This window comes from Onychomys torridus, chromosome 1 (assembly GCF_903995425.1).
Source record: "Onychomys torridus chromosome 1, mOncTor1.1, whole genome shotgun sequence".
In the NCBI taxonomy this organism is placed as follows: domain Eukaryota; kingdom Metazoa; phylum Chordata; class Mammalia; order Rodentia; family Cricetidae; genus Onychomys; species Onychomys torridus.
The window spans coordinates 29,858,992-29,878,922 of NC_050443.1; the positions used below are offsets into that span (position 1 = coordinate 29,858,992).

Here is a 19,931-nt window from a genome sequence, read left to right on the forward strand (position 1 = left end):
TCTTTCTTTTTTCTTTCAGAAGGGTCTCTTGCAAACCAATGGCAGGCAGCAGAGGATGACCTTGATCGGCTTATCCTCCTGCCTCCACCTCCCAAATCCTCAGATTACACGCCTTCTGGCTTCACCCCCTCGCTTTTCTGAACTTGGTCAGAGCCCCCTTGCACGCTTCAGGGGTCCCGGCTGATCCCCTCCCGCACGCACCACGGCAAGCGACAAGGAGACTGGAGACAGCCCACACTCATCCGTGTCCGAGTTTGCTGCTTCGACACAGCCTGTGCAGTGGATACCCAGTTTACCGCCCCTGGGGCTGCCAGGCCTCTAGTTCCGAGGTGTCCCGCGGCTCTCAGCTCCCCGAGGCCTGCCGGCATCTAAGGTCCCCGCGTTCTGCACAGGGTGTCCCCACAGTGCCAATCGCCCCCCCCCCCCGACTTTGCTCTCGGTCCTCGTCCACAGCCAGGCTGGGGTTTAGGTGCAGCGCGGCAGCACGATAGGCTGCACCCACGGGTGGCCACCCGAGTCGCAGGGGTTCGCAGAGCGGGCCCCGCCCTGGAGTCCCGGAGAAGACCACAGGCCTCGCGAGCCCCGCTCACGCAGCTGACCGACCCGGGCCTCAGCTCTGCAGCGGTGGCACAGACGTGCTACTGAGGGCTCTGGGGGTTCTGATCTCAAACCCGAAAGTCCCGGGCGCGGCCTGCCTCTTTCACGCAGTTCTGGGCTCCCCTCCTTGCCGAGGCTGCGAGCCCCGCCCCCAGCTCCTGGACCCGGGGGGGGGGGGGGGCTGTGAGGCAGTGCGCAGGCGCACAAGGGACCCGCGGAGTGGGGAGGCTCAGGTGGCATCCTGCACTCGCAGTGACAGAGGGGGTTCGGCACCAGGATCCAGGGTTGGTCCAAAATGGCCTAGAGCCGTGACTCTGGCGTTGAACAAACTGACACCCTGATGCTTCGAGGTCCCGCGTGGAGCACTTGATGAATAACGGCCCTTAATCAGACACGTGCTTGCTAGTTTGGGCATCTGTTAACTTTTTTTTTAAGACAGTCTCCCTAAATGGCCCTGGATCTCTCCACGGAGACCAAGCTGACTTTGAACTTGCAGTGATCCTCCAGCAAGCCCCAGGTTCCAGCATTAAAAGAACACAACCACCACACCACTGTACCACTCTTACGGCTGTGATAAGATTACCCATTTTCCTTTCTTTCTTTTTAAATGTCTGAGACAATGATTCTCCGTGCACCCCTTGCTAGCCTGGAATCCGTAGGCTAGACTGGCCTCAAACTCAGAGATCCACCTGCCTTTCTTTTCTGTGGCGCTGGAATTAAAGGCGTTAACCGCTACGGCCAGTTTTCTTTTCACGAAGCAGACTAGGGGTTTAACAGGCTTAAGCATGAGGGTCAGGAGAAGGGCGCAGGACAGCATGCCTGGAAACATGAATGACTGGTTTTCATGGTATTCTTACATCCTTACTTAAGGAAGACCCTTCCTTTTCATCCGTTTCTTCAGTCCCAACAGCCTGTGTTCGCGGATTCTTAACGTGTTATAATCGATTTCTTTCATTTTGATGCCTATTTTCCGAGATTTGGCTTGTGGGAGCACCTAAAGCTGGACATTGTGGGTTGTTTCTTTTTTTATTTGAACTACAGTCCACGCTGGCCTGAAACTCGTGATTTCTTTCATTCAGCCTCCACTCCTCTGGTATTACAAGTAAAAGAAACCACACTGTGTTGCTGGATAGTTTGTCTGATCGGTTTCTAACACTGTTTTTGTTGTTGTTGTTGTTTTGTTTTGTTTTGTTTTGGAGACAGGGTTCTCTGTGTAGTTTTGGTGCCTGTCCTGGATCTCGCTCTGTAGACCAGGCTGGCCTCGAACTCACAGAGATCCGCCTGGCTCTGCCTCCCGAGTGCTGGGACTAAAGACGTGTGTCACCACCGCCCGGCTTGTTTGTTTTTTAAACATTGTGGCATTAACTATTTCAGGAGGCTGGGGAGGTGACTCAGTGCTTTAGAGCCGGCTGCTCTTCCAGAGGACCCAAGTTCTGGTCCCAGCACCCAAATGGTGGCTCACAACTGTAACTCCAAACCCAGGAGAGCCAATGCCTCTTATAGTTTCCGTGAGCACTAGGCAATTCACGTTGGACACATACATACATACATGCAAGCAAAATACACACATAAAATGTAAAAAACAAAACACATTTCAGTTTCATGATGTATTTTTAATATGTTCACCAAAAGTATGGGAAGCAAGACAATTTAATTATATTCATTCACTTTGTGTAGTGTGTGTGTGTGTGTGTATGTGTGTGTGTGTGTGTGTGTGTGTGTGTTCATGAATGTGCCACGGCACACATGTGCAGGTCAAACAACTTGAGAAAGTTTAAGGCAGGATTGTGAGTTGAGGTTAGCCTGGGCTAGTGAATTCCAGCCTGGGTTACATACAAAGCAAAATCCAGTCTGGAGAGGTCAAACAAATAAAATACAGCTGTTAATAGATCACTAGTCGTGAGCTAGGTCAATGGCAGAATGCTTACATAGCATGCGAAAGGCTAGATGGTCCAATCCTCAACATGAAAGAAGAAAAAAGAAATCTATGCTAGTGATGATGTGGGTTTATAATTTAAATAACTCCAGAGGCAGAGGCTGAGGCCGGAGAATTACAAGTTCAAAGTCTGTATTGGCAACTTTGTGCAACTGTCCGAAAAACAAAATCCCACAAACCTAAAAATGTTACAGACAATATACAGCCAGTATTCACATTCAACTGCTGACAAGATCTGTGTATTTGCTGTTGATCTCTTTGCCCAGGCTGGCCTCTACCTCCACTGATCCTGCTTCAGTATCCTAGGTAGTTAAAGGCATGTACCACTGCACCTACCGTTTTCTCTTGGATCTAGGAAAGGCTGACACACAGGTATTTGTGCATACCCAGCAGATCATTGCCATTGAGGTATATTCTCACGTGCTTTGTGATGACAGCTCAGTAAGCTTTAGATGACACCCCGGCACACACATTCTAGCTTCCCACCTTAGTTTGTGATCCTCTGGGTCCACTTGATTCAGGGTGCTGGGAGTACAGGTGTGTACCACTATATGGTTCACGAAGTGACTGGGAAATCAACCCATGGTTTTGTGCATGCTAAGCAAGCAAGCTAGTTCCATCTCTGAGTTCCATCTCTAGCCACTGGTGTACTTTTGCTGTCTCTGGTGTTTTTGAGACAGGGTTTCACTGTGTACCCTGGCTGTCCTGGAACTCACTCTGTAATCCAGGCTCACCTCAAACTCAGAAAGCTCCAGCTGCCTCTGCCTCCAAGTCCTGGGACTAAAGGTGTACACTACAACCACCTAACTGCTTTTCTTTTTTTTAGGACTAGGGAAATACTGACCTTAGTTTGACTCAGTACTTTGTATGTATTATTCACAGCATATGAGGAGAATGTACAGCTGGTAAAATACGCCGTTTCACAAGCTGCTTGTGAATGACAGAGTATAGACAATCTGACCTTTTCCTCTTATGCATACAATAGTGGCACAGAATCTGTCTTGTAAAAGTTTAACAAGATGTAGGGCTCTAGGGGATGGCCTTCTGTTGCTGTGATAAGTCTGACAAGAAGCAACTTAGGAGAGAAAGGGATTTATTCAGTTTACAAATCCAGGTTATAGTCCATCATTATTATGGGGGAGTCAAGGCAGGAACTTCAAGCATCACATCCACATGAAAACTGTGAGAATAAATGCATGGATTGTTACTTGCTTGCTAGCTTTCTTCATTTTTAGATAGTTCAGTGCCCAGCCTATGGCATGGTGCCTCCCACAGTGGGGCTGGGTCGCTCTACATCAATTAACCAACATGACAATCCACCAGACATATCTATTGGCCAACCTGATCTTAATTATTCCTCAGTAAGACTCTCCTCCAAGATGGTTCTAAGTGTCAAGTTGACAGTTAAAACTAAACAGTATAACACACTTAAGACATATAAGCACACACCAACTTTTAGGGCTTCTTCTCCATGCAGAGATCATGGACATTTCTGAGGGCACGATCCCAAGGTTATTCAATTCCAGAGTAGGAAATTCTTCATTGAAAAATTGTATTTCTGAAGGACATATCTTAAGACTGGTTGTGATAACCCACGTCTGAAACCTCAGCACTCAGGAGGATGAAACAGGAAGAAAACTTAGTCCAAGGACAGCCGGGGTGTCTTTGTTACTTTCTACCTTCCTCTTGAGGCAGGATCTCTTCTTAAATAGGGAGCTTGCTGATTCAGCTAGACTCGCTGGCTGTGGAAGCCCCAAGATCTGCCCATCTCCACTCCTCTTCTTCCTCCCTCCCTACAACGGAGTCACAGAAGCATACTGCTTCTTGGTATTTTGAGTGCTGGGGATCAAAATCTAGCTCTAGGGTTGGGGATTTAGCTCAGTGGTAAAGCACTCGCCTAGCTAGTGCAAGTCCCTGGGTTCGATCCTCAGCTCAAAAAAAAAAAAACCAGTTTGTATGCCAAATACTTTATTTACAATTGCTCCAAGTCCCCCCAAAAGAGGAAAATTTAAACCATAATAGTTGTCAAATATTTATTATGTTCAATAACACATTTTAAGCCACTTCCCCATTGGGCATGGTGGTACGTTTGTAATTAATCTGAGGCACAAGTTCAAGACCATCCTCTGCTACATAGAGCTTAGCAAGTACCAAAACATCTTATTAAGCAATTTTATGTTTGGAGAGAGGTTCTTACTATGTAGCCCTGGCTGTCCTGGAACTCACTATGTAGACCAGGCTGGCCTTGAACTCCAAAGATCCACCTGCCTCTGATTATAATGCAAAGAAGAGAAAGGAAGATCACCAGGCTATAAAAGTCAAGAAACAGACCCAAGATGGGTGAGGTGGTCAACACTGGTAATCACAACACTCTAGAGGCAAGGAAGGAGGGCTGCCACAGGTTCCAGGTCAGATGGGACTACAATGCCAGGCCCTAGTTCAAAGAAAAGAGGGACTGAAGAAATGGCTCAGTGCTTAAGAGCATGAACTGCTCTTGCAAAGGACCGGAGTTCATTTTCTGGTTCATAACACCCCTGTGCACCACCTTAACTCAACCACAGGCAATCTGATGCCTCCACTCCACAGAAGTCTCCACAGCACCAGCACTCACATGTACAGATCATACAAATAGAATTAATTATTATTATTATTTATTTATTTTTTTTTAAGACAAGAGTTTCACTATGTAGTCCTAGCTGTCCTGGAACTCTCTGTAGGCCAAGCTGTCCTCAAGACTCACAAAGATTCTCCTGCCTCTGCATTCTGGGTTCTGGGATTAAAGGTGTGTGCACCACGCCCAGCTAAAATTAAATTTTAAAAAGAGGGGGCGGGATGAAAAGAGAGCAGTGGAGAGGAAAGGGGGAAATAGATCCGCCAGACAAGAGGTCCAACCGGATGTGGGCATGCACCTGTAATTCCAGCATATGGGAAGCTGAAGGGAAGGCCAGGGGGTGAAGGCGAGCCTGGGAAAGACTTATCTCAAAATAAAAACAAAATTTAAGGCAAGGGAATAAGTCCAAAAATAAAGGAATACAGCTTGTGAATTTGTTCTTAAAACTGATAGGACCAAGTGTTGAGACAGCTAAGTCACCATCCATGAAGAGGAACACTATGCCCTGCCTAACTCAGCATAACCAAGGCTCCACGGCCCAGTATTTACACTTTAAATCATAAACCACAAGAGGAGAGCATGGCATTTGTGAAAATATACTGGAATGGAAAAAATGATTCCCAAGCATTAACATCCAAGCAGATGCCTTCCAATCATGAATTGGTTAAGTTTACAAACCCAAATTAGACATTAAAAAAAGCAAAACAACAACAACAAAACACTAATCGAACCACAAACTAGAGAAAAGGGTTGAAGTCTTACAGAGCCAGTAGGAAGACAACCATTCAATAGTATTAAGACATCCCACAGAAAGTGTAGCATTTGGAAATAGGAAAATATGGCATTAGATGTAAATTACATATAGCAGAAAGTGCAAATTAAAACTGTCATAACACATTTCACTTAACAGACTGGCAAAATCAAAGCTTTAACAAACGTAAGTGTCAGCAAAGGTAGAGAAGGGATGCTGCTATACAACAACCGAGAAGGAGCCAACAAACGCTATTGGCCTTTGGTAAACTTACATGGACCCCAAAGTAGCAAATCCAACCCAGGGGTGGGTTTAATACATACCTGCATATAGAAGCTAAATATGTACAAGAGAGTCACCTCATTCTAAATTTCAGAGGAGCGAAGGGACTGACTCAGTTAACTGTGGTGAAGGCCAAAAAATGACACTACATAGCTAAGGACTATGAATGAGGAAGTTAGTCTTTATTTTCTAATATATTCCACTTTCTACACTTAGAAGCATTAAAGGACTTGTTAGTCAATAATGTATAAGATTTAGTTTCAATATTGAGGGGAAGGAGTCTCACTACAAAGCCAAGGATGCCCATGGCCGTACACTCCTGAGCGCTAAATGCAGACCTTAGTAACTACGTCTCTCAATCCCCCACACCCCTGCTTCCTCCCTACCCCCAGACAGAGAGGGTCTCACTATGTAGACCAGGCTGACCTGGAACTCAGAGATCATTGGGCCTCTGCTTCCTAAAGGCTAGGATTAAAGATGTGTGATACCACACTTGGATTCAAGAATTCCTTAACAGCTAAAAAGCACCCCAGAATATGTCAATTGTTTAACAAGTTATAACCATGTTTGCTTCCTGCTGAATTGCTGTTTCTAACCTATTACTACTTCTTTCATTTTTTAAAATTCTCCAGCATCTTAAGACAACGAATTCCTCACTGACCTGTTTTCTGGTAACACTGCCTACTACACACTACAACCATCACATTCCATAAATTATCCAAGGAGAAATATTTCCCCCTCAACTCCATTAAGTGTTAATTAGTGGTTATTTTGAAGTTATTTAAAAGTATATTTCCAAATATATGGAAGGACATCCCTAGGCCTACGCAAGAAGGCATTGTGTATAATTTGAACTGACTGATACTTCAGACTTGAAGACACAGAAAGTAATTTCTTAAATAAAAGAGTAACTTGTAAATTTGGAGTCCACATATATCTGTTAGATCTTTCGATGATATTTGTCCAAATGTTCCTGATTCTGCTCAACAGGCATGTTAAAATCCAAGCTTCCTCTTTGTAGTTTGATTAGCCTTTACTTTTTATTTATGGAGGTCATGTTATTAGTTACATACAAATAAAAATATTCAGATCCTTTTAATGAAATCAATCTTTGAACACTGTCATTTTTTCTTACTTTTTTGGTATATCATTTTTGTTGTTTTTTCTTGAACTCTTCCTTATATGATTTCTTTGGTTAATATCTCAATAGCACAGACGTGTTTCCCCATCCTTTAATCTCAATCTTTTTGTAGTATTATCTTTCTTTCTCAATTATTAATTTTTTATTTATTTTTGAGATGGGGTTGCTCTATGTACCCCAAGCTAATCTGAAACAGCAATCTTTTCTTCATCTCCTGAGGGATACAATTCCAGATATGTACCACACCAACCTAGTCTTTCATTAAATTAAGAAAAAACCTTCAACTATAATAATCAGCCTATTCAAACCATCTTTGGAAGTACTGATACACTTTATGTCTACCACTCTACCACACACCTTCCCACGGGCTACTTCTATGCTGTCTTTGTCTGCTGTCTCCTTTTGATTACTGGTTGTTTCTATAGCTACCTTCTCTAAGGATTCTAGCATACGACAGGGTCTCATGTGGCCCAGTTTGGGTTTGAACAGTCCGAATTTTCCTACACCCACCTTCCCAGTGCTGGGATTACATACTCATACAAAGGTCGCTTAACCTTATAAAAAGGATGGACTCGCAAAGGCATTATGTGGACAACCTGTTTCAAATTTCCTTGCTATCCGGTAGGCCAGCACCTGGGAAGTTACAGAAGGACTACAAGACTGAGGCTAGTTCCCTCTGGAACACTACCACATGCTTCATTTAAGGTAACACAACACTTTTTTCTATTTTTTAAGAGTATACTGGCTTTATTCTATAGGTTTGTGAATCAATCAAAAAAGTTTATATACATTCACACAAAATTTACTCTCAACATTTCAAATTTAACTCATATAACACTAAACAAATTACTTTATAGCAATAAGATTTTCTAGCTGTACCCAGTGGCAGAGGTCTGTAATCCCAGATATCTGAGAGGCTAATATAAGGGGACCATGAGTTCAAGGCCTGCCTAGGCAATTTAGTAAGACCAAGTCTCAGGAAAATAAATGGCAGAACACGTGCTAGCACGCTTACGGCTCTGAGGTCAAGCCAGTGGGGCACCACACACTTCTAATTGCAACACTCAATGGATGGAGCAGGAGGATTGCCGCCAGTTTAAGAGAGACCCTGTCTCAAAAAAGCCCACCCAGACCAGCTGAATATATCTCTGCTTGAAAACACTCTGCCTCCTTCCATTAGCACTGACTGTTGCATCTGTGTCCTTCAAATGTCTGCTTAGGACTTGGAAAATCTAGTCTATGTTTCAGATGGTTTGGGAGAAGCTTTTAAAGTCCAGTTATCCATTTTATTGCTTTTTAAAAACTTATTTAAATTCACTGATCAATTATTGTATATGATATGTATTTCTGCTGTCAACTCTAGGATTTGTTCATTTTTTTCAATTGAATATTTTATAGCATTTAGGCAAATGAGTCTCATCAGGTTTTAGTATGCAGAGCTGCTTATCTTTCACATTGAAGCAAACTGCTGCATTTTTCATGTAATCCAAGAGTCATATAGTGATAGTTATAGATTACAAAATTGTTCTAATTCATATCCTGTGTAAATCCGACTATCCTGAGTAAGAAAACATACACTGTTTCTGCTGTGGAGGACACTTTGATCTCACCTTTACGCTAAATGCACTGAGTTCATGCCGTCTCACCAGAGTCAACTATCTGGTTCAACTGAAGTTGAAGTGAATATCTGCTCATGTTCCAATCATTTTCATTCCAACTTGTTATGAAAGCTTTGATATAGGACAAGCTGACAGGAGATGTCTTTTTTTTTAGCTAAGGATCGAACCCAGGGCCTTGCGTTTGCTAAGCGAGTGCTCTACCACTGAGCTAAATCCCCAACCCTTGGAGATGTCTTTAATAAAATGCAAATGAGCATTCCAAAAATCATAACGAAGACTATCATAAACATGTCTATGACTAGTGACCACGCCAAAGGCCCCTTTTACTAAAGTTCACTCAATGCGCACAGTCACCTTACTTACTCCTGGCTAAAAAGGCAGCAGACTGAAGCAGGCTGAAGCTAACTGATAATAAAATACAGGTGGCAAATGACACATGGGATAGCTTCTACACTGAGACTGTCCGCAACTGTGCTCTATGAGGCAATGTCTAGAGTTACAATTAAATGTGACCCTTTTACTGGTAATTAGTATTTCTAGTAATAATTTAATTTTTATTTTTCCTATGTAAATTAATATTCAATATACTAGATTATAAAGAAAAAAAGGACAGCCAGCAGATGGTCTTCTCTTACAAACTCTTATTCTGTAGTGAACAGCTGGAAGAAGCGAGGGCTTCCTGTCCTAATCATCATAGCATAAATTACACAACATTAAGTATGATGTGAGAGGTTCCACACACCTCACTTCCAGGCTTTTCTCAGCAGGGTCTGGGTAGCTAAGGGACACATAAAGGTGTTTTCCATATTTCTGGTGTTATTAACACTTTTCTTCCATATGTATGTGAAGATGTTGAATAAGTGCTATTCAATAAATAAAGGACAGTATTCAAATACACAAGATTTCTCCCATTGTATGTATTCTCTGGTGCTTCTTCACCTGTAAGAGCCGAGTGAAGGCCTGTCCACATTCCTTACATTCATAGGGCTTCTCACCCGTATGAATTCTTTGATGTTGAGTAAGATGGGACCTCTGCCTAAAGGCCTTGCTGCACTGCTGGCATTGAAAGGGTTTCTCACCAGTGTGGATCCTCTGGTGTAGAATAAGAGTTTTACAATCAATAAAAGCCTTTCCACATTCTTTACATTCATAAGGCCTCTCCCCAGTGTGAATTCTCTGATGTCTATTAAAGTATGAAGGACAAGCGAAGGCCTTCCCACATTCCTTACATTCATAAGGTTTTTCACCAGTGTGAACTCTCTGGTGTTGGATAAGATGTGCTTTCTGCCTAAAGGCCTTCATACATTCCTGGCACTCGTAGGGCTTCTCATTAGTGTGAGTTCTATAGTGTTTCATGAATGCTGAATGACAGAGAAAGGCCTTTTCACAATAGTTACACTCGTAAGGTTTTTCACCAGTGTGAATTTTCTGGTGATCATTCAAGTTGGAAGCCCAAGTGAAAGTCTTTCCACATAAGTTGCACTCATAGGGTTTCTCACCACTGTGGATTCTTTGGTGCCTGGTGAGATTTGCACTCTTGTTAAAGGCCTTCTGACATTTGTGACACTCATAAGGCTTCTCATTCGTGTGTGTTCTCTGATGTTGAAAAAACGTCGAGAAGTAGAGGAAGGCCTTCCCACAATGTTTGCATTCATAGGGCTTCTCATCAGTGTGAACTCTCTGGTGCTGGACAAGCAGGGAGCAGTTAGTGAAGGCTTTCCCGCATTCTTTGCACTCACAGGGCTTTTCACCAGTGTGGAAGCGGTTATGCTGAACAAGGTAAGCATGCTTTTCAAAGATCTTGCCGCAGATCTCACACTGATAGGGCTTCTTATTGATCTGATATGGGGCCAGTTGGAAGTCATATGCAAATCCTCTGCTACATTCCTTCAATTCCTCACATTTCTCGCCAGCAAAATCCTGCTGATGCTTCACCTGATCTGTGTAATACAGAAAGGTGTTCTCGTACATTTCATTGTCACTGGTAGGAATTTTTACCTGCTGAGTAATGGTTTCACCTGCTTCCTGTTCATTGTGTTTTGTTTCAGAGTGAGTCATTTCACTTAGAGCAATGGGTGTAGGCTGAATGAATTCAGTTGACATCTTTTCCAACGGGGCTGTCACTCCCTGTAAATATTCCTCTGTAGATTCCGGTTGTGTCTCAAGTTTCCAATCATTTCCAAAACAAGATTCCTCAAGGCAAGAATTACCAACTCTTTCTATTATTTTCCATTTAAATGATTCCTTCCCAAAGATGCCACTCTCTAGAGATAAATTCTTAGTTTCATTTACAGACAGCAAATCTGAAAGGACACGAAACATCTACGTTAGAAATGGGTGGCTGATAGCACATTACTTTAATCCTAGCACTGGGGAGGCAGAGGCAAGAGGATCTCTGTGAGGTCAAGACCAGCCTGATCTACAAAGAGCATTCTAGGACAGCCAGGGCTGCTGCACAGAGAAACCCTGTCTCGAAAAACCAAAAATAAATAAATGAATTATATATATATATGGAGAGAGAGAGAGAGAGAGAGAGAGAGAGAGAGAGAGAGAGAGAGAGCGCCTCTCTGGGAGAGGGCAGCCCAGTCCCTGGGAAGGAGAGTTCAGGGTAGAGGGCAAGGCATGCCAGCCATACCCTGTAACAGGTAGAGACTGAGGGATGCTGGGAGAATCTGGCAGCCAGGTCCACTCTGATATGCTAAATAGGCACCTTAATCATTTGTCCCAGGGTGTGAGACTTAACACCCTCAAATAAAACAAAATAATAAGAATTTTAAAAATTAAATAGCATGGGCAACCTTGGAATGGTTACATTAATATCAGATAAAATAGACTTGGTGATAATCCACACTGTCAAAGATAATTTTATCATAATGATAAAAGGTCTTATTAATCTGTTTGGCAATCACGATTATGTAATTTTATAATAACAAAGCCTCAAAACTCATAAGGGAAGACAGAACTAAGGAAGAAATGATAATGGTACAACCACAGCTGCAGATGTTACAAACACTTTCAATAACTTACAGAACCAGACCCCTCCAGTCAACTGAGACAACGAAGTTATAAATAGTACTGTGCACCATTATCAACACTGCTTAAGGTTTATAAAGCACAACATCAACAATGGGTGAGTGGGGCCAGTGGGATGGCACAGCAGGTTAAGGGGTTTGCTGCCAAGCCTGAAGACCTGAGTGTGATCCTGGAGACCCACATGGTACAAGGAGAGAACTCACTCCCACTAATTGTGTACACACACAAATGCTCTAAATAAAAGTAGACAAAGAAAAGGAAGGAAGGAAAAAGAAAAAGCAAGCTGCTGACACTCTTCCTTCTCAGACTATTTCTTCCCAAACACTGCTCTCACAGCAGTACTTCCTGTGCACTGTACCAGAGTACACCTCCACTCTATGGCTAGTCTGGGCTTCCCCAAAAGCACTCCAGTTACTCCTAACATCCTTACACACCTGGATACCATCCTGCTTGCTCCACCATCCACGGTTCTTTGCCTTGCTCCAGTAGTGAAATTACTGATGGCTTAGAAATGGCAAGTCCTACCCAAAGAAAGAGAATGGTAAAAACAAATACAGAAACAAGCAGTAAGAGCAAAAGACATTTGCTATAGACTCAGTTTAACCGAAAACAAATTTCAGATCTTCAGGATGATTGTGATTTAAAATAAATCAATACATAAGCTGCTGTATTTAGGAAGCACTTTACTAAGTAATTGTTGCTTGCAGAAATCACTGATGAAAATTACAATTAGCAGGGAAGTATCATGAGAAAGTATGTATGCAGTGTATCAAAGGACTATTTGTAAATATGTACAGTGTAAAAAGGAAGCTATTTACCAACTCTGAGTGGTGGCTTTGGGGATGGAGAAAAGGTTCAACAGTTAAGCCCTGCATGTGGTAGACTCCACTCTCCCACAGATGGTCTTCCCTACCCCTCAGGGAAAGCACTGTCTGAATCGTAAGAAATGGATGGCCTTACCCAGTGACACAAAGTTTCCGTAGGTCTCCAACATCACATCTCTGTACAAAGATCTCTGATGAGGGTCCAGGCACTCCCACTCCTCTTTACAGAACTCCACAGCCACATCCCTGAACACCACCAGCTCCTGAAAGGACAACACACAGGTGAGAGCGAAGAATATCGTTTCAGGCAAATGTGAAGACTCCTTTTTCACGGTTCTCCAGGGCAAGGCATGTCCCTCCCAAGACTAGGGAAACTGAACATTTCAAAGAACTGGCCTCTGGCTCCTGAGAAATCATTCCTGAGCTCTTGAATGTCTCTCCTGATGAGGTGTTTCTTTTCTGTATGCCTGAGTGAGGCGTGGGCTGTGCCAGCTTGACCTCTAGGCGGCTAGAAAGTCAACAAAGATGAACTGCAGCCACCATTGGGCTTTCCCAGCACAAACTGCAGAGGAAAAGGCTTGTGCCAAGTGTCACTTGTCGGCCATCCTTACTACGTGTTGTCTCAGATGGTGGAAGATCTCCAGGATGACACAAATGTAGAGTTTAGAATCTGCCTTTGGCAAATTTCTCTTTCCTATTCTGCATTCTTTGGGAGCAAATTCACAATAAGGATAACTGCTTCTCTTAGTCCTGCAAACTGAACCAAAGAATCACTCTAGTCTACCCAGACAAGTGGCTCACTCCCATAATCCCAGCATTGGGAAGGACGGCTAGAAATTCAGGGCTAGCCTAAGGTCTTAGTTAGGGTTAATATTACTGTGAGGAAACATCACAAAAGCAACTTGAGGAAGGTACGCATTCCCCTGTGCTTCCAGGTAACTGTACATCACTGTGGGAAGTCAGAGAAGGAACTTAAACAGGACGGGAACCCAGAGGCAGAAGCACATGCAAAGGTCATGGAGGGGTGCTGCTAACTGGCTTGCTCCCCATGGCTTGCTCAGCCTGCTTTCCTATAGAACCCAGGACCACCAGCCCAGGGATGGTACCACAATAGGCCGAGCCTTCCTCCATCAATCACTAATTTTAAAAAATGCCCTATCGGCTTGCTGTCACACTGATCTTATGGAGGTGTTTTCTCAGTTGGGGCTCCCTCCTCTCAGATGACTCTAGCTTGTGACAATCTGACATAAACACTAACCAGGACATCTAGGCTACACAAGACCAGCCTGGGCTACAGAATGACACCCAATCTCAAGTGGGAAAAAAACAACAAGAAACACAAAGCCCCAGATGAGGTATCTCAGCTGAGGTTAAAGGACAACGCACAAGAGAAATCCAGCAGTACACTGGGGCCCACAGAGAGGCTCAGAGGCAGAGAACCAGCTGCCCAGAAGGATGAAGCCATTTGTTACTGAGGCCACCTGTTTTGGGAACATGACACACTCAAATGGAAGCCTGAAAACTATTCTGTGGGTGTTTTGGTTATGATTAAAATAGTAATAGGGACACATAAGATGGCAATGGGCATACTCTGGGGACAAGAGACACAGATGACACTCAGAAAATAAAACAGCACTGCACCCACAGCAGAACGGAAAGCAGGATGAATGCTGACTCCCTTCTCCCACTAGCATAGCTCTGCAAGCAGGCATGCTGATCACTCAAGACGAAACCAGTGATACCTTCTAAAACTAAAGCACACAAGTGGGTATAGGCCTCGTACTGTCAACGTTTTTGTGACACATTCTCCAGAACACCAAAAAGGCATCTAAAGGTCTCAGGTTTTGGTCCTAAAACTGCATTCACCTTGGACTTCAGGAATATTATAGCCTCAAGGGTTGACCCCTGCCCCCAGATGTGGCCAACTATCCCTAAGGGTAGGGCCTGATCAGGAGTAGAAGTAACCAGCTGCTGAGAATAAATCTGTGCCCTGGAACCATGAGGTTCTGCCCACCAGCTTGCAGAAACTCAGAGAAGGGACAAGGACTGACCCGACCACACCCTCATCAGGACTGCTGAATCACGCATACTTCTCCCCACTCTCTTCTTCCTAGTTAGCCCTGAGGGTGTCTCTAACGGTACCCTCTATCTCTGCACTGCCCACAGTCACCTTCTCTCAGCTTTTCAGTGTTATACATCCTTTATCTATTTTAACTTTTAAAATTCCGCATGTGTGTATGCTGAGGTCAAAAGTCCACTTACTCAGATGATTGAGAAAGGGGAGGCAAGCTAGGCGGTGGTGGTGCACACCTTTAACCCCAGCACTTGGGAAGCAGAGGCAGGTGGATCTCTGTGAGTTTGAGGCCAGCCTGGGCTACAGAGCAAGTTTCAGGGCAGCCAGGACTACACAGAGAAACCCTGTCTAGAGAAACAAACAAACAAAAAAATTAATAATACATAAATTTTAAAAGAAGCATTTTTTTGTGTTCTAGGTGGAAAGTTATTAAGCAGAACAGAAAAGACACTAGATTTCTGATGGGAACAATGAATAAAAAATAAGGAATAAATTATATGTCTGTTCTAGGGGAGTATCAAAGGATGTGCAACCAATAAATGAGGTGGGAGCAGAAAGTTCATGAGTTCAAGTTCATCCTTAGTTCTAAACCAATTTCAAAGCCAGCCTGAGCTACATGAGACTCTGACTAAAATAATAATAGCAGCCAGGTTTTAATCTGAGCCTCTAGGAGGTAGAAGCAGGCAGACCTCTGCAGATTCAAGGCCAGAGTGATCTACATAGCAAGTTACAGACTACATAAGACTCTGTCCCAATTAAATAAGTAAACACGATCAAAATATAAAAACCTGTGAATTTAAAAGCAAAAGCATTTTTCTTTACTTGCCAACATTTTTCTTTGTGGTTCTTTTCTTTTCTTTTCTTTCTTTTTTTTTTTTTTTTTTGAGATAGGATCTCACACAGTAAGCTTGGAACCTAGGTGGCCTAGGATGGGCTTGATCTTGCAGCAATCCCAAATAATTTCATATTTCTCCTTTTACTGACTTATAGGCGACTGAGTACACGATACAATAATAATCTCATCTGGTATATCCTGTGCGTCAGCACTTGTTAACGACCTTACACCTATCAATTCAGTCGGAACAAATCTGAAATAACTGCTAGTATTTCCACCACTTTCAGAGAAGGAAATTGAGGAAAAGAAAAAAGAAGTACATGCATGAATACAGAGGTAGTGAGATTCCTTACATGGCCCAGAAATGCCTGAATGAAAAAAGAAAAAAAAGCAATAAAAAAAAAAAAAAAATCAAACATACAGCCTCTTGTAGTTCACACACTGAAGAAAACAGAATGGTACTGACTGACCTCAAACCTCACATGGTTACCATGACAACACAGTGACAATTCCATTCAGGAATCAGCAACCAGAAAAGACCTTTGACCTCACCTTGAACACAGTGTTGACATCCACAATAGCCATGCTTCTCTGCTCTTCTGGGCACTCTGGGCAAACTGCAGAATAAGAGAGGGGAGATGGAGTTAGAAGAAGCTAGGTTAAACATCCAAAAACCACTCTCATGCTACTGAGGACACTCATAAGGATGACGACGACAGATTCTCATTCCTTCCATTTGTAAGGCCTGTTACCCACCCAGAAAGTCCTTTCTACCTCATTAATGGGGTAAGGAATGTGTCTCTTACAGCCCCTTATCAGAAGGGTAGAACCTACCAGCTACAGGAGTAATGTCCCAGGAGGTTCCTAGAGACAAACTTGCCATTTATCTGTAGCATGCATAGCAAAATCTTCTTATGAACATGAAGAGATACTCTTTTTTCTTTTTTTAATAATAGGGTCTCACTAAGTAGACCAGGCTAGTCTCCAACTCAGAGATCTGCTTTTCTCTGTCTCTCAAGTAATAGAATGAAATGTGTGCACTACCAGGCCTGGATCCTTTAATTCTCCCTCCATATCTCTCTCTCTCTCTCTCTCTCTCTCTCTCTCTCTCTCTCTCTCTCTCTCCCCCTCCCTCCCTCCCTCCCTCCCTCCCTCTTCCTTCCTTCCTTCCTTCCTTCCTTCCTTTCTTTCTCTTTCTTTCTTTCTTTCTTTTTTTTTTTTAGACAGAGTCTCACTGTGTAGCCCTGGCTGGCCTGAATTCGATATGCAGACCAGGCTGGCCTTAAACTCAGAGATCTGCCTGCCTTTCACTCCTGAGTACTGGGATTAAAGGTGTGCACCACTGCATTCAGACTTTAATTTTTTTTTAAGATTTATTTATTTATATGTATACAGCCATATATGACTGCAGACCAGAAGAGAGTACCAGATCTCATTACAGATGGTTGTGAGCCGCCATGTGGTTGCTGGGAATTGAACTTAGGACCTCTGGAAGAGCAGTCAGTGCTCTTAACCTCTGAGCCATCTCTCCAGCCCCAGCCTTTAATTTTTAAAAACACTATGTCCATAATGCCCAAGGCCCCTTCCAGTACCCAATAAAATGCCTGCTTTGTTTTTTCTGCAGGTAACTTGAATTTCCCCAAAACAAGTTGTTTATTCCCTTGTCTTCAACCCTTCCCCCCTCCCAATAAAACAAATGCCTTAAATTCATGCTCAGAATTGATTTTTAAAAGATTAATTTATTTTATGTTTATTGGTGTTTTGCTTGTACATGTCTGTATACCACGTGTATGCCTGGTACCTTGAGAGGTCAGAAGAGGGAACGGGATACCCAGGAACTGAGTTATGGATAGCTGTGAACTGCCATGTAGGCGCTGGGCATCGAACCCAGATCTTCTGGAAGAGCAGCTGGTGCTCTTAACCACTGAACCATCACTCTAGCCCATAAGATTTATTTATTTATGTATTTTATGTACATGAGTGCTCTGTCTTCATGTACATCAGAAGAGAGCATCAGACCCCACTACTCCACTATAGATGGTTGTAAGCTACCATGTAGTTGCTGGGAATTGAACCCGGGTCCTTTGGAAGAACAACCAGTGCTCTTAACAGCTGAGCCATCTCTCCAGGCCCAGTTTCTGTTTTCTACATTCACTAGGCTCCTTCAGAAGACTTGGATAGTTGAGACCTAGGAGGGCTTCTCAGCACAGTGTTTTCCCCCAGTGTTCCCAAAGGAACCAGAAGGGAATCCCTGCTCCTGGTGACTCTTCCTGACATGGGATCCTCCCTCCATATCTAAGACTGACCAAGAGCTTTGTGTGAAGAACAGTAGCAGAAATCTTGCCTAATGCTGAAAGGCCCAGGCTCAGTCCAGCAATTTAAAAAAAAAAATGTATTAAAGCTGTGGTCTCAGGCTAGCCACTATTCAATATTACCATCAGTGATGGGTTCAATAATCTCCAAAATGCCCCACCCCTACATCTCATCCCTACCTCACCCCACAAATCCCTGTCTCATCCCACCCGCTCTTTTACTGGGACAGCAGAAAGGGCTCCCTGTGGCATAAGAAGAACCTTTTCTGTGGTTTCCTTCACCTCTCACGCAAATAAACAAGAGGAACTTAATCTGGCTGGAAACCATAAAAAGCAAGGTTCATTTCAGGAACTTCAAATAATTTCTGTAGGAACTGGTGAGGTGCAGTAGGAAAGTCCATTTTAGTCCATTTAAGCTGCTCTAACAAAAATATGAGAGACTAGGCAGCTTACACTAATCCCATGTAATTACCTTAAAAAAAAAATTCAATTCCTACCTTGTAAATCCACCACATTGATGGCTATGTTACTGTAACTGTAAACTGGAGTGGTTAGGGACGGGTGAACAACTGAGACCCAGTGTGCTCCTGTGTGTCTCCTGTCCTAAAGGCTTGGAGCTGAGCTTTTCTGTTCAGAACCTGATGTGGATTACCCTGAATCTTGAAGTCCAAATTCCGACTTCTCTAATGGTAGTCAACAGAGCCCTACAGTTTCTCTAAGACTTTTCATATCTGGTGTTTGTTCCCTAAACAAGACTAAACCCTACTGTGAGGGTGACACAAGAGTAGGAGTTCCACAGTAACAAGTTTTTCAAATACAATTTCTCCACCCTCATAGATTTCTGGAACAGGATTTCACTATGTAGACCACCTGGAACTCACTAAGCGCCTACGGTTGTCCTCAAAGTCTTCCAGCTTCCACAGCTAGAGTGCTGAGCTTACAGAAGTGGGTCAGCCCATCTGACTTCTGACTATATTTAAAAGTCACACTGATTGGTAAACTGATCTATCTTGTGCACAGAAATCCTTATCACCTCTAATATTTAGCTCTCTTTTTTTCCAATTTTTCAAGTAAATTTGACAACAAGGAAGGAATAGACGTATTTGCCCCCTACTTTGCGGTGGGAGACTAGAGGATCCGGTAACCACCCACCACCCATGTTCTGGTGACCTCGCGCACGCTCGCTCTCACCCTTCCGTACAATCCACACCCTCCAAAACCCTTTTCGCCTATGAAGTCACACTCGCCTCGCCGTAGACCCTGCGGAGGAGACCTCTTGAGCCTCCTGCGCCATCCCGGAAACCGGGTGGGTCCCCTAGAGCCAGCCCGCAGCCAGCTACCAACAAATAAAGGCCTTAAGGTTCTATACCCAAAATACCTAGAACCAGGGCAAGACTCACCTCAAAAGTATAAACTGCGACCCCACGAGCTACGAACTCAGAGGACCAACGAATACCAACCAGGACAGCACCGGGTTAGGTCAGGTAGGGCACTGAGACGATCCGGAACAACCTCTCTCCAGCCACTTCCGCCATGTGTCTCAGCTTTTAAAGTGAACTACATTTCCCAGAAGGCCGTGCTTCTCTAGACTCCCCGGGAGAGTTTCAACGCCGAGAGTGGAAGCAGTGTATGTTGGAACGAGAGAACATACGATTAGCCTTCTAAGGGAGAACTTCTCACGGATCCGGGGCTAGAATCCTCTAAATTTTTTTAGGTGATTCAGCCCTGCAGTGGGGTGGAAATTTTTATTCCAGAATCAGGAGTGCGGCAAGGACCGGATCAAATGACCCCCGCTCAGGACTACATTTCCCAGAGGCCATCGCAGCCCATTTCTCCTTGAAGAACTCAAGCCTGCACTTGACCCTGGGATGTCTTGTGGGAGTTCTCTAGACCTTCCCAGGTGTGGAGTACTACCT

The 19,931-nt window shown here is 43.7% G+C and overlaps 1 protein-coding gene across 1 annotated transcript in view; it reads right to left on the minus strand.

Annotated features, from left to right (window-relative positions):
- Positions 1 to 19,583, minus strand: part of LOC118593358 — a 30,374-nt gene extending 10,791 nt beyond the window's left edge. Inside the window, exons 1-6 of the mRNA XM_036202806.1 lie at positions 19,416 to 19,583; positions 16,256 to 16,320; positions 12,931 to 13,057; positions 12,405 to 12,491; positions 9,834 to 11,240; positions 430 to 546 (exon numbers count right to left, since the gene is read on the minus strand). Of these exons, the coding sequence (XP_036058699.1) occupies positions 430 to 546; positions 9,834 to 11,240; positions 12,405 to 12,491; positions 12,931 to 13,057; positions 16,256 to 16,288 (1,771 nt within the window). The 5' untranslated portion in view covers positions 16,289 to 16,320; positions 19,416 to 19,583. The remainder of the gene's footprint in view (positions 1 to 429; positions 547 to 9,833; positions 11,241 to 12,404; positions 12,492 to 12,930; positions 13,058 to 16,255; positions 16,321 to 19,415) is intronic.
- Positions 19,584 to 19,931: the final 348 nt, after the last annotated feature.